Raw genomic sequence first — 14,830 nt, 5'->3', positions numbered from 1 at the left:
GTTCTCCTCAGGCAGTTTCTCTTATTCTGCAGTCAGTCCTTTTCTTTCCATTGTGCTCTCCTTTGGCCTGCCTCTCTGTACTCCCCTCACCTCGCCAAGAGTTGCTGAAGGGAAACTTTATGCCTGGAAATTAATGTCTGCCAGCGTCTCATATAGTGAGCTTCTTCCTGCCCTTTTAATATGCATCCTCCAGTTTAGTGTTCCCTGATGACCTATACAACTTTGCTATTTCCAAATGCTGGCAGTTCCTCTAAGCTGAAGTGACTGGCCTTTAAAAATTTTAAGTGCTAATAGCTCAAGAATGTAAACTGTAGTCAGGTGTCTCTAAATCATGCTTGCTGGTCGTTGGTGTAGATCCAGCTCATAAAGACTTTTTTCCCCTCTGTCAACCATGTTTCTAAGGAAAATAGTCTATGCCCAATGAATAAAATGTTTCTGCCTGAACTGAATTTCTGGAATGCTTGTTACAGTGCACATATGGAAACTTAACTTTTTTTTAATAATATCACTTATATCTTATAGGAAAATGCCCATCTCAAAGGAATTTGGTTTTCATGCGCTTAGAGGCTGTTAAAACATAGTCATTTTCTCAGCTGTTTTAGTTTTTTCACTCTTCTCCACAAATCCGATGTTGCAGGTACTTCAGTTTTCTTTTTGTGATCACTCTGAAGTATGCTCTGGAACGATGGCTTTCTAGCAACCTTCCTATAAATCTAGATTCCTGTGAAGAACCCACAGTGCATGTGTCCATATACACAGACACATAATTTATAGGAAAACAGTTGTTTAATTGGAGTAAGTGAAGTTGCAGTTGGGTGATACAGAAGCTTCATCTTTCAGATCTGCTTGCAAAATCAGACATGCATAAGCAGCAGCATTCACTCTTCTTGCTTTAAGTTAGAAGTGTATGGCCTTTTAAAAAAAAAGAAAAAACAACAAAAAAAAAAACCCCACAGAACCAATGCCCAAAACCCCTTTGCTCATTTATTGCCTGAACAAGGATTCAGGTGTGCATTCTTCAGGGATCTACCTTGGAATGTTCATCACTCTTGCATTAAGTTTGTGCTGTGGCCCTTTTTCGTTTTATGTGAAAATTCATGGCATCACAAGCATGTGGGTTGTAAAAGTAAATGAATAAGCGTCTATTCCTTTGCTTCTTTGGTAGGAATGTTGTGTTACTTGGAGTTGTAACTTTGAAGTTCAGCTTTCTTCTACTCTAGCTTCTATTTACCAAGTTGGAAGACAAAACGTGCTGCTACGAGTAGGTCATAGCCAAAGTGTACTACTTAGGTAACCAGAAATCCTCTTTAATAGAATCATAGAATCATTAAGGTTGGAAAAGACCTCTAGGATCATCAAGTCCAACTGTCAACCCAAGACTACCATGGCTGCTATACCATGCCCTGAAGTGCCATGTCTACACATCTTTTAAATACCTCCAGGGATGGCGACTCTACCACTTCCCTGGGCAGCCTGTTCCAATGCCTGACAACCCTTTTGGTGAAGAAATTTTTCCTAAATTTTTATTTCAGGAAAGAAATTTTTTCTAATATTTAATCTAAACCTCCCCTGATGCAGCTTGAAGCCCTTTCCTCTTGTTCTATCGCTAGTGACGTGGGAGAAGAGACCAACACCCACCTCGCTACAACCTCCTTTCAGGTAGTTGTAGAGAGCAATAAGGTCTCCCCTCAGCCTCTTCTTTTCCAGACTAAACAACCCCAGTTCCCTCAACCTCTCCTCATAACACTTGCTCTCCAGACCCTTCACCAGCTTTGTTGCCCTTCTCTGGACATGCTCAAGCACCGCAATGTCCTTCTTGTACTGAGGGGCCCAAAACTGAACACTATCTGAGGTGCGGCCTCACCAGTGTCGAGTACAGGGGGACAATCACCTCTCTACTCCTGCTGGTCACACTATTCCTGATAAAAGCCAGGATGCTGTTGGCCTTCTTGGCCACCTGGGCACACTGCTGGCTCATGTTCAGCCAGCTGTTGACCAACATCCCCAGGTCCTTTTCTCTGCCAGGCAGCTCTCCAGCCACTCCTCCCCAAGCCTGTAGCGTTGTATGGGGTTGTTGTGACCCAAGTGCAGGACCCGACACTTGGCCTTGTTAAACCTCATGCAATTGGCCTCGGCCCATCGATCCAGCCTGTCTGATCCCTCTGTAAAACCTTCCTGCCCTCCAGCAGATCAACACTTCCACCCAACTTGGTGTCGCCTGCACACTTACTGAGGGTGCGCTCGATCCCCTCATCCAGATCATTGGTAAAGATGTTAAACAAAACTGGCCCCAATACTGAGCCCTGGGGAACGGATGGTGCTGTACAACAGTGGTGCCTTGCAAAGAATTCCAAAATGGGAATCTGAGGAATCAGTATTCTGTAAAGCAGAATTATATAGGTGACTCAATGTTTCATTGTAAAAGATCTCATAACATTTGGAATATAAATCTGCTGGCTGTTGAGGTTTTCCAGCATTGATTATAAATCCTGCAATAATAAGGAATTCTCAACTGGCAGAGTTAGTTAGGGTTACCTGACTTACTGGAAAAAGCTCTTCAAATTCACTTCACAGAGCTGCTTGTTTGATATGTTTCTTAGCTGATGCATTATGAAGATTCAAGCTAATTGATACCAGCAGCTTGTGTGCTTGCAAGAGAAGTCTTAATCAAACCCAACAGTATTATACACTGCTGAAATACTAATATAAGACTAGTATGTATGCATATATGTACAGAAAGGTTACTCCATAAATGTCGTAGAAAAATACTTCAGGCAGGTTAGTTTATCAAGTTTGGACAGCCTTCCAGCCACCTCCAGGTGGTGGAGCACAGCAAGATTCTGAGGCAGACTTTTGGGAGGCAATCTGAAACATGAGAACTTTTTGTCGCTGCAGAGCTCGGAGAACAGAACTGCTGGCTTACAGAACTGCTGGCTTTCTTTCAGTCTTCTGTTCTCCCCTACCTATCTGATAGGCTGGCTAAGAAAAAAGAAAAAAAAAACAAACAACCCCAACAAAACAACCAAACCCTAAGTACAGGGTAGGTGGAATTACTCAGAATGGTTGCAAGATTCCTGCTCTTTTTTTGATGGAGGGGGCTTAGAGACTGCTAGAAATATCAGAAATTTGGTCACAGTGAAATTAGTGTTTTCTTAACATGAGCTTTCCCAGGTGTGGGTTACAGTTTCTAGCCTCCAAAGTAAATATTGCTATTTTTATTAACAGATTTTTCTAACTATTTTAGGTGATAATTTTGCTGTACTTAAGATGTAGCTTTAAGATGGAGTTTTGGTGGGAGCTCTTCTCTGTGAATGATTAAAAAGAAAAGCAGTCAGGATGGATTTACTCACTTGCTGCTAATAAAGCATGAAAAGTTCTCCTCTGTGCAGTGTTCTCTATCATATGTTGTGTATTTTCAGTAGCAGAATTACCAAAGCTCCATTGAAAGATGGAGAGAAAAAGGTGTGGTTCTTGTGCTCTTGAATTTTTTTTCACTTGTGTTTATTCATACAGTTGTTCTGAATGTGGACAGTTTTCTGCAACTAATGTAGTTTATACATGGACAAAAATTCTAGAGAATTAGGACTTAGATCGACGTGCAACTGTTCACGGAGATGCCCAGCTCATGCAAGGAAAATGAATACTGCTCTTTTTTGTGAATTAAAAAAATGTTTAATTATAGCGATAACAGCACAATTTCTCTTCCCCTTTCTTCCCAGCCCTTTCTGTGTTATCTCTTACCCATTTTTCATATTCTGTTCACTGTAGTTGGTGGAAACGTGGACTGGAAGCAGATAGCAAGTATTCAGGAATCCATTGGTGAAACTAGCTCCCAAAGTGTTGTCGTTGCTGTAGACAGGTATTGTATTAAATTTGCTGTTGCCACCTCAAGCTTTTAAAGCAATGTTTGAATAGCCTGTGCTAATAATAGGACATTATTATTTACCCCTATTCGGAAAAACCTAATATGAAGGTGCTTTTCAGTTTTGTAGGTTTTTTCCTTTTTTATAGAGTGGAAGTATTTTTGCAAGAAGGAACACAACACGATTAGGCAAGAAGGCTTTTCACTGATATAAAATTATTACAGGAGAGATGCAGAATGGAGACTGCTGTACTGTCTGGTGAATCTTGATTTGCTATATATAGTAACATTTAGCAAATCTCATTTTGCCTTAGTGGAGGCAGCATTATTGACAGACCCTTCTCCTCCTAAATGTAATTACTGACTCCCTGCTTTCCTCTAGGTTATGTAGATGTTGTCTGAAATTACCAAAATTGTTATTATTCCAGTCTTGCTTTCTATGAATCATATTTATCATAACTGGATTTGATCAGGCATAATTCATACCATAAACATTTCCTGTTTATATCATAAATTACTGATCAGATTGGAGTGTTAATGGATCTTGCTCTCTCAGCATGTAAGAAATCAGAAAACACAGTTGTCTTAATGGTTGTCAAAACTGACAGTCACAAAGGGGTATCATTTTGAAGGCTTACAACCATTTCTGTGATTGAGTACAGGCAGCAAGATCAATGTGAGTTCAATGAAAGTTGCCTTGCAGTTAAATCTCATCAAGCAAACTGGAGGCTTAATGTCAAACACATAATAGCTCTTTAGGTTTGTAGTATTTTTCCCTTCTTCATAATGGGAAGAGTTTCAAGTCTCTATTTGTCATGGTAAATAGGAATTGTGCACTCTGGAAAAGTTTGACTTCTGTATTTGGAGCAGGGCCCAACAGTTTACAGACTACTGACACTATTCATCAGTCACTGTCAATGAGCGGATAGTATTAAAAACAGTGCTCACCTCCCAGACTCCACGCATGCTTATGGGAGTTATTTTTAAACATTAGAAATGATTGAAATATTTCTGGTTTTAATGTCAAAACTCAGTATTTTTCTACAACTACTAATGGTTTTTTAATAAATAAGTCAGGGGTGTCAATATATGTTAAAAAGATCTTGAATGCAGGTTTAATAGATGCTTTTTTAAGAAATTGTAACAATGTCTTAAACTGCACTTTACAGAATATTTACGGGATCTACACGGTTGGATGGAAATGCTATTGGTAGGTTTTATCTTTTTTTTTCTTCTCTTACCTTTGTAAGCTAAAAAGCAACTTTGTCTTAAACTGTGGCAAGGTACTGCATTAAAATCTGTGGTCATTTAACAGTGGATTTCGTTCGCTGGCTTTGTGCTGTATCTATGGATGAACTGCTGTCTGCTACCCACCCTCGAATGTTTAGTCTACAGAAGATCGTAGAGATTTCTTATTACAACATGGGCCGGATAAGGCTACAGTGGTCTAGAATCTGGGAAGTTATTGGAGATCATTTTAATAAGGTATCCCTGTTAACAATTATACTACATACTACTTGAATTATTGATAGAAACAAATTCTACTTAGAGATTTGTTGGAAAAGCATGTGCTCATCTGAATGATACTGTTTTTACTGTCCTTGTGTATAAGTAGCTTAAAACACAACAAAAATTGTAAAGCTGGACAGGCCTGCGAGAAGACACAGGTACACAATATAGTTCATGTAAAAGCAGGAGTAAATATTAAGGTCTTTATCATGAGCTGGGGATAGAACTGGCTGTCTTTAGTTATGTCTCCTAATTTTGGGGGGTGTTTTATGAAGCTTGGGATAAGAGGTTGTTTCCTGTTAAGTTTAAGTTGATTATTTATCAGGTGAATGCTTGACATGCATTTTTAATACAGCTTCTTGAAGTCTTTCTAATAAGCTAGCTTATTTTTAGAAAGTTTGAAATGCCAGGTTATATAATGTAGAAAATAGCTGGAATTCGTTAGGGATTATTGAGTCGCATTAACAATGTAGTTTATGGAATTGGCTACTGTTTAATTTTTTTAATTTTCCAGTACTGCTTAGTTCTCCATTATCAAATGTGAAGGCAGCTTGGGCTGAATCTGTAAGAATTATGATGCAAGCTTACTATGCATTTCTGTTCTGCGTTATCAGGTTGGCTGCAATCTTAATGAAGATGTAGCTATTTTTGCAGTAGACTCATTAAGGCAATTATCAATGAAATTCTTGGAAAAAGGAGAACTTGCTAATTTCCGATTCCAGAAGGACTTCCTAAGACCGTTTGAACATATCATGAAGAGAAACAGGTAATGACATACAATTAACTGAATCGCCTGGGATCATAAGCACCAACTTTTGCAATTAAAGTTTCAAATTGCTTTTGTAAAATCAGTTGCTGGAGAGTTGTACTGTTCCAGTTGATCGTGTAGTTTAGTGCAAACAAGTATTGTTTATTATCTTAATTTAGGTCTCCTACTATTCGAGACATGGTTGTACGGTGTATTGCACAGATGGTAAATTCCCAGGCTGCTAACATTCGTTCTGGCTGGAAAAACATTTTTTCAGTATTTCATCTGGCAGCCTCAGATCAGGATGAAAGTATAGTGGAACTTGCATTCCAGACTACAGGACACATTGTCAGTGAGTATTGATGATATTCAGACATCATGAAAGTCTATGTGACTCCAGAGACTGAGAAGCTTTGGTTTTCTGTTGGCTCTACAGCCTGCATAGTAAAGCCCGCTTCATGCTTTAGAAGCAGTGTTTCACACTTTTCAGCCAATCTTCTGGGAGAATACTTTCGAAAATAATTCAGTAAGATTATAGTTATCTGTCTGTCTTTATGCTTAAAAAAAAAAAGTATCTGTAGCATTCTGTATTAAAACAAGTCGAGCCTTAGATAATTTTACTTAATGTGTACATTTTCACTTAAGTGAAGGATTTTCCCTGCCCAGAAAAAAATATGTAGTTATTTTACTGTTAGGTTGTTTGCTTATCTTTCCCCTTGTTTCTGAATTGTGCTTGTCTATGGCCCTGTTTAGGAGAAAGTACTGCACTAGGTTGCTCTATGATCCCTGTCGTCCCCCCCCTTCCCATTGTTATCTAGATTTCAGGCATTAAGTGCTATAAGGGATCTCTTTATTCTGTCTCAACCTCTGCAAGTTCCTAACTTTCTCAGCATTGATGAAGAATGTTTTGGGGTTTTTAGTTCTTCTTTTCCTCAAAAATGACTATTTAAAATCAAGGCAACAGAACCATATTGCTGAAGGAAGTCTTTTTGTAGATGTAACTCTGTGCTTTATGTAGCCTTCTGAAGCTCTGATCACACAGCGTAGTGTTAAACAGCAAGCCGATTGCTCTGTTATTGCTTAACTGTTAAATTTCCCTCCTTTAGACTCTTTAGACTAGAAGCTACCTTGATTTATTTTAGACTCTTACTTACTGTCAAAATACAATGCATTCTAGATGGCTTTTTTTTGGTTGAGCATTCATTTTTTTTAAATTTTCATTACTACTCGAGCATTTGACAGCACCAATTAATGAACCAGTCTCTCATGACTTCTGTTACAATCAGTTTGTATTAGAATTAATAGTTTTTAAAGCATGACACTTTTTTTTTCTGTTCACACTTTTCTCCCAGCAATTGTGTTTGAAAAACACTTCCCAGCAACCATAGATTCTTTCCAGGATGCAGTAAAGTGCTTGTCTGAATTTGCCTGCAATGCAGCATTTCCAGATACCAGTATGGAAGCGATTCGCCTCATTCGCCACTGTGCAAAATATGTATCTGATAGACCTCAGGTATAGTCTGTATTAATCAAATTATAAGTGCTTTAATCAACAGTACTTTTATAAAGAAAAGAATACTTGCGCTAACCTTATTGGCTTCCCTTCAAGTTTCAGATATTAATGAGAAATATATTTTATTCAGGCGCAATAGGAGTATAAAATGTCAGGCTTTAAAAGTGTCAGAAATTTTTTTGTTGTTTTGTTCCCCCCTGCCCATCCCATCCACCCAGTTCAGTTGGTGGCTAGCTTTTCTGAGAGCTGCTGGAATTCAACATCTCTCAGGATCTGCTCTCTACTGAGAAATGTTGTGAAGAATGCATAATGGCATAAGCAAAAATGCTTGATATCCTCAAAATGTTATGGTAGATGCTGACTTTCAGTGCTGTCTCTATAAAAAGAGAGTAAGAGACTGAGACTGAACTGCAAGCAAAAACTGGTGCTTGTATGTATCATCTCATTTATGTTTTTTAGTTTATTTTCCATAATATACTAAGCATTACTTTGAAAAACCCTTTACTGTCCCAGTAGTATTATTTTGATTGCCAGCCCACCTGAGGTATCAGGGTGTAATACTAGTACAGCAGAGATTGTTATTTACAGCCCAAATTGTGTTTTATTTTGGAGAATCTAACTCTTATGACTCTCTATAACCCTGTGTTTTCTTCTAAAGGCATTCAAGGAATACACAAGTGATGATATGAATGTAGCTCCCGAAGACAGAGTGTGGGTGCGGGGATGGTTCCCAATTCTGTTTGAGTTGTCTTGTATCATCAATAGATGCAAATTAGATGTAAGAACCAGGTAACAATCAGTATTTGTAATTCAAATTTTAAAAGGCTTTCTTTACACTTTCAAAATGGGAACAACTCTCTTAAGTCACTTTACGATGGTTATGTTTACTACGTATTTAATTCAGGTGCTAGGTGGAACACCAGACTTCAAAACGACTTTTAAATAGATGCTGGAATGTAGAAATTAAATCTGTGTTCTTCACATACGAAATTTTTATCTTCTGTTTAAGAAATAGTGAAGTTACGTGGTTGTGATTGCATTTTGTTAAATAGATTAGTCCCTTAAAGTTAAATACTCAAATAATGCCTGTTTAGGATGAATAGCCATGAAATCATAGAGATACGAACTATTTAAATAGTTCATTTGAAAATAAATTAAAGCTTAAGTGAATTAAAATATAGTGGCTGTTTTCCATTATTATAGAACCTGTAAACTATTTAAAACACCTCAGCTTGATTTACAATCGATGCAGTGGATGCAGTTTATGCATAGAACACAGTAAAATGTAGAAGTCCACTTCTGACTCTCCTAACATACAACAAACAAGTGTTATTTTAACAAAGGAGGTCAACTCTAAATGGTCGACGTGCATTAAATACACACACACCCCTTTTTTTTAATAAGGCATTACATTGGACTGATGTCCAAATCTGTTTTTTTTCCAGTGGCAATACTGATCCTCTCTGTTCATTAGTAAATATAAATATATGATGTTTGATTCCATGATACGCACCCTTGTTACTTATTCCACTTTAGTGATTTGTCATAGTTGACCTGGTTAAGCCTCGTCTCATGTTTCCAGTTTTGCTCTGTTTAAAACAAATGTAAAAAGCTCCATGCAATGAGTAGGTTTTAAGTGGACTCCAACAGTAAAATTCTGTTGGAATCTTTTTGGTTTTAATTAGAACTCGTGATCCCAGTCCTGCCTGCCTGCCTTCCTGTGTCTTGCCATCATACTTACTTTGAGGATTTTTAGAACTGGTTTTATACCGTAATGCTTGACTGGTTGAGGATTGCAGAAACAGTTGAAAAAGCAAAGTACTCTGATTTCATGTAAAACCTGCTTATTTTCCTTGAATATGGCTTTTCCCTTATAAAGTGTATTCTGTTGCAATTCTTACGCTGAATACAAGAGGTTGTATACAAATCATTCTACATTTACACATCTATGTGAAAGCTGTGCATCTGAACTCCCTTTATAGTTGGTGAAGATTAATACTCATTTCTAGACCTCTTTCTTATCTGGAAATACTCGTTCCTTTATTCTTGTGGTCCTTTGTAAATAAGTCAGTTTCTTACTTAAATTTGAAATTACCGTAATTCTCAAAAGTGTTTTCTGGCTATTGCCTGAGACTTCTAAGTGCTTTTTAAACAAGCTGATATTCTGCTTAGTTGTTGTGTACTGGTGTGACTGATCAACATCAGATCAATGTATAATATTCTTAACAGTATTTGAGTTTATTATTGCTTTTGCACTTGGACATATTTGGTCTAGTGCATGTCTTTTTGTAAGTCTTAATATATGTTGTTCTTTCTTCATTTCAGGGGCTTAACAGTAATGTTTGAAATAATGAAGACATATGGTCATACTTACGAAAAACACTGGTGGCAAGATTTGTTTCGGATTGTCTTCAGGATATTTGACAACATGAAACTGCCAGAACAGCAGACTGAGGTGAAAAAAGTGGGGCAAGATAATTTACGAGATCTGTATTTACAGTAGAAAACCTGATTAGTAATATAGCTTATCAAGTAATGTAAGGCAAACCTCAAAACTTGCATGGTTGACCTGTGGCTCTAGTAGCCTTATTTGGTTTTATTAGCATTCTGCTGGAGTTATTGTCACTTTTCTCATTTTTTTTAAACCATGTGTCTAAAAGACCTAGTAGTTTCCACAATAAATGATAGAAGAATAGCATAAAATACAACATATCTAGGGTTTGTAAGAACTGCAACTTTTATACATGATGCCTGGAATCGGAGACACACGTCATCTCATGGTAACATGCTCAATGGAATGAGGCTTATAATCAGCAGTGAAGTCACAATTAGAAGGAGTAAGTCCTGCTAGTTCAAAACTAGTTCGAAGACCAAACAAACAACAGAAAACAGCACTGTGCTTTCACTGCACCCTTTTGACCACCAGTCGAGTTTTGACCTGTCAAACCAGGACCAGGTCCTGTCCTGACAAGAAAGTGAAACAGAAATGGGGTTACTAATGCAAATTATATGTAAATTATTAAAATTAGAAGTTTTGATCAAGACTGTCAACTGTTTAGGTGGCTCTGTCTGACTATTTGTAAAGGGACATGGCTCACTTTCTAAGTTTTTAGTCCCTGGAAAATATTTAGAAGAAACACAGAAAGCTTAGCTTGATGTTAAACAATTGAGCTAGGGTTAGACTCTAAGTTTAATGGCAGACTTAGTATTTCATCGTGGTAAGTGCTTGGCAGTCCTATAATCTGGTCTCTTAGAATAGCTGTTTGCCTGTTCCTGTGTGCTTTGGTTGGTTTGTTTGGGGTTTTGTTTTGTTTTGCTTTTAAACCTGCTAGTTAGCAAAGCAAAAGTTGGGGCTCCAAGCTTTGCAAGGGATTTTGAGATATAGAAAGGAATTGCAAGTCTCTATAAAGCAATTCAAATTGAGTAAACAGAAATATCTGCCTGCAGGGATATGTATCCTAAAAATTCCACCTTAAAGTTGTAACTTTTTTTCCCCCCTTCTTAGAAAGCTGAATGGATGACAACTACTTGCAACCATGCACTTTATGCAATATGTGATGTATTCACACAGTATTTAGAAGTACTTAGTGATGTTCTTCTGGATGATATATTTGCACAGCTGTACTGGTGTGTGCAGCAAGGTAGGACTGTACCAAATTACATTAAACAATGTTAACATTTTACTGTGTTGAGTGTGAATGAACAAATGCTCTGCTTGTCTTTTGCAGACAATGAACAACTGGCACGGTCTGGTACAAACTGTTTGGAGAATGTTGTCATCCTAAATGGTGAAAAGTTTACCCTAGAAATCTGGGATAAAACTTGTACTTGCATGCTGGATATTTTCAAAACTACAATCCCTCATGCGTAAGATGGCTGTTAATATTTATACCTTGCAAAATAGTTCAGTTAGATGACTTACTGATTTAAAACTGTTAGATATCTAACAGGTGGGGTGAATAACAAGCTGTTATGTGTGGACTAAATAGAAGCAGTCTTGCTTGGAACATAATGATAAATCAGGTGCTAGATATCCTACTTTTGTGTTGTAAATGACAAACTGTTAAAACTAGAAATACCATATGGGAGATAAGCAAACAACAAGAATTAAAAAAACCCCAAACTGTAACTTGATTAAATATAAACATGTTGGATTTTTTGAGAAGTACTCTCTGATATTTTTGGTCATTTTCTTTTTGTAATAGAAGAATGTTATTGATAGGCAGACTTCGCAATTTGTAATTACATGTGAGCACATATAATCAGTCTCCTTTCTCATGGTGAAAGTATGCCTACTTTTCCAAACAATTGTTTGGTGACATAAAACTGCTCAAAACAGTCTTTTCACTAAGCTGAAGCTTTTTAGATGGATAAGAAAAAATATGATAACAATATACAGGTATTCGTCTGTATTTTTAATGGAGGTTTTGTACTCTTTTTTTTTTTTCCCTTCTCTTTCTGAGCCATGGGAGGAGACTTCTTTCTCCCTTTTTTCCTCTCTTTTTATGGGATCTGGTTCTTTTTCTGTGACTTCTGCTTTGGCTGGCATTTCATATTTGTGTTTCTTAGTCCCTCTATTAGCCTTATTTTTGTGGCAGAGCTTTTCCTGCCCTCCCAGCCTCAATTTTTTTTTTTTTTGACAACACAATTTTAATACCCAGCTTGTGGTGGAGGCTGCCCCAGGATTCAGAGAAGGCAGGAAATGCTTCTTTTACCTTTATTTTCACATGTCTGGAAGTAATACTATAGTTAACATTGAAATGAAGACAGAGACAAATTGCACAGTGGTAGATTTGAAAGTTTTATGGGCAAGTGCTTTATTGTTAATTGTCTTGAAATAGTCAGATGCTGTGAATCTCTGGAGTATAAAGTATCTTCTGGCAGAGGTTTTTATTAATCTGATCAGGTAGGATTACATCTGTTCTTTCTTAGCATTCATATAAAACATCTTCCAGGTATTGCTTAACTTCTTCATTTTAAAAGTTGCAGCATTCGCTGTGGGAGTTAAAAGTTGCAATACTAGCCTCTGCTGGTTCTTGGCCAGTTACTTTTCTGCAAAGACAGATGATAGTATTATTTCCTTGTTTGGAAAACTTAGCACTAGAATATTTACTCAGCTACCAATTTCAGCAAGGATCACTTACTAGAAGAGCCCAAACTGTATTCTGGCCAAGCTTCCACAAAATCATTGAGGTGTTGATAGCTGAAGATACTAACACAGAATCACACAGAATGGCTGAGGTTGGAAGGGGCTCTGGAGGTTGTCTGGTCCAATTCCCCTGCTCAAGCAAGGCTACCCAGAGTAGTTTCCCCAGGTCCATGTCCTGGCTTTTGAGTATCTCCAAGGAGAGCCTCCCGGGGCAACATGTGCCAGGGCTTGGTCACCCTCACTGTGAAAAAGTGTTTCCCAGGGTTCAGAGGGAACCTTCTCTGTGTTGGTTTGTGCCCATTGCCTCTGGACCTGACACAGGGCACCACTGAAAAGAGCCTGGCTCTGTCCTCTTTGCACCCTCCCTTCAGGTATTTATATACGTTGATGAGGTGCTCCCCCCCCCCAAGCCTTCTCCAGGCTGAACAGTCCCAACTCTTTCAGCCTTTCACCACAGGAGTGGTGCTCCAGTTGTTTAGTCATCTTTGTAGCCTTTTGCTGGACTCTTTTTAATACATCCCTGCCTTCTCAAGAAGGCCCGTGGTCGTCTTCCCCACCAGCTCATCTTTCAGCACATGGGGACAGCTTGCTCCTGTGCCTTTAAGACTTCCTTCCTGAAGAATGCCCAGCCTTCCTGGACTCCTTTGCCCTTCAGGGCTGCCTCCCAAAGGACTCTGTCAACCAGGCTCCTAAACAGACCAAAGTCTGCCCTCCAGAAATCCAAGGTGGCAGTTCTGCTAATGCCCTCCTTACTTCTCCAAGAATCAAAAACTCTATCATTTCATGATCACTGTGCCCAAAACAGTCTCCAACCATCACATCCCCCACAAGTCCTTCTCTGGTCACAAATAACACGTCCAGCCGGGCGCCTTCCCTATTTGGCTCACTCATCAGCTGTGTGTCAGGAAGTTATCTTCCACACACTCCAGAAACCTCCTAGGCTATTTCCACTCCACTGTATTGTATTTCCAGCAGACATCTGGTAGGTTGAAGACCCCCATGAGGACATGGGCCAGCAATTGTGAGGCTTCTCCCAGCTGCTTGTAGAATAATTAATCTGCCTCTTCATCCTGGCTGGGTGGTCTATAACACACTCCCACCCTGATAACCTGCCTTGTTGGCCTTCCCCCTGATTCTTACCCATAAACACTCAACACTATCATCACCATCATTAAGCTCTAGACAATCAAAACTCTGCCTAACATACAGGGCTACCCCACTGCCTCTCCTCCCTTGCCTATCCCTTCTGGAGAGCTTATAGCCATCCATTGCAGCACTCCAGCTGTGCGAGTCATCCCACCATGTTTCTGTGATGGCAGCTTTATCATAGTTTTCCTGCTGCACAATGGCTTCCAGCTCCTCCTGTTTGCCTGTGCTGTATGCATTGGTGTAGAGGCACTTCAGCTGGGCTGTTGTTGATGTCACCTTCTTAGAGGAACACCCCTTGATTCCCTTGAGGTGTTTCACCTGTGTTCCCCTCTTGGCTCCTATTACCTCAGTAGCCCCTAGTCCATCTCCATACAACTTCAGCTGTGCTCCAGTGAACCGAGCGCATCTCAGACACAGGCTGAGGGCCCTCACTAGCACCCTGTTCCTCTAACCTTGGCATCTTGTTCCTCAGTTTGTCTCAGGCAAGCCTGCTATTAACCCCCTTCTCATTCAACTCTAGTTTAAATCTCTGTCAATGAGCCCTGCAAGCTCCTGAGCAAAGATCTTTCCCCTTTGAGAAGGGTGAGTCCCATCAGATGCCAGGAAGCCTGGTGCTGTGTAGGCCATCCCATTATCAAAAAAAAAAAAAAAACCAAAACTGTGGCAATGACACCAGCCAGAGCCATGCATTAATAGATGGGGTGCGTCTGTTCCTTCCAGTATTGCTGCCTGCAACTGGAAGGAGAGCAGAGAAAATAACCTGTGCTCCAGGGTCCCTTACTAGCTGTCCCAAGGCCCTGAAGTCTATCTTGATTGCCCTTGAACTACATGTTGCAGTAAAGTTGAAGACTTTATGGCACAAAATTAACTACACTGTATTTAACAATCTCTAATCCAGAA

At 39.1% G+C, this 14,830-nt stretch overlaps 1 protein-coding gene across 1 annotated transcript in view; it reads left to right on the top strand.

Annotated features, from left to right (window-relative positions):
- Nucleotides 1–14,830, top strand: part of ARFGEF1 (ARF guanine nucleotide exchange factor 1) — a 99,878-nt gene that overhangs the window by 75,950 nt on the left and 9,098 nt on the right. Inside the window, exons 23-32 of the mRNA XM_075085168.1 lie at nucleotides 3,769–3,859; nucleotides 5,032–5,072; nucleotides 5,178–5,347; nucleotides 5,986–6,137; nucleotides 6,299–6,471; nucleotides 7,472–7,632; nucleotides 8,291–8,421; nucleotides 9,958–10,087; nucleotides 11,138–11,273; nucleotides 11,361–11,499. Of these exons, the coding sequence (XP_074941269.1) occupies nucleotides 3,769–3,859; nucleotides 5,032–5,072; nucleotides 5,178–5,347; nucleotides 5,986–6,137; nucleotides 6,299–6,471; nucleotides 7,472–7,632; nucleotides 8,291–8,421; nucleotides 9,958–10,087; nucleotides 11,138–11,273; nucleotides 11,361–11,499 (1,324 nt within the window). The remainder of the gene's footprint in view (nucleotides 1–3,768; nucleotides 3,860–5,031; nucleotides 5,073–5,177; nucleotides 5,348–5,985; nucleotides 6,138–6,298; nucleotides 6,472–7,471; nucleotides 7,633–8,290; nucleotides 8,422–9,957; nucleotides 10,088–11,137; nucleotides 11,274–11,360; nucleotides 11,500–14,830) is intronic.

Source organism: Phalacrocorax aristotelis, chromosome 2 (genome assembly GCF_949628215.1).
Source record: "Phalacrocorax aristotelis chromosome 2, bGulAri2.1, whole genome shotgun sequence".
Taxonomy (NCBI): Eukaryota; Metazoa; Chordata; class Aves; order Suliformes; family Phalacrocoracidae; genus Phalacrocorax; species Phalacrocorax aristotelis.
The sequence above is the reverse complement of the archived record's forward strand: the minus strand, read 5'-3'. Positions and strand labels throughout refer to the sequence as shown.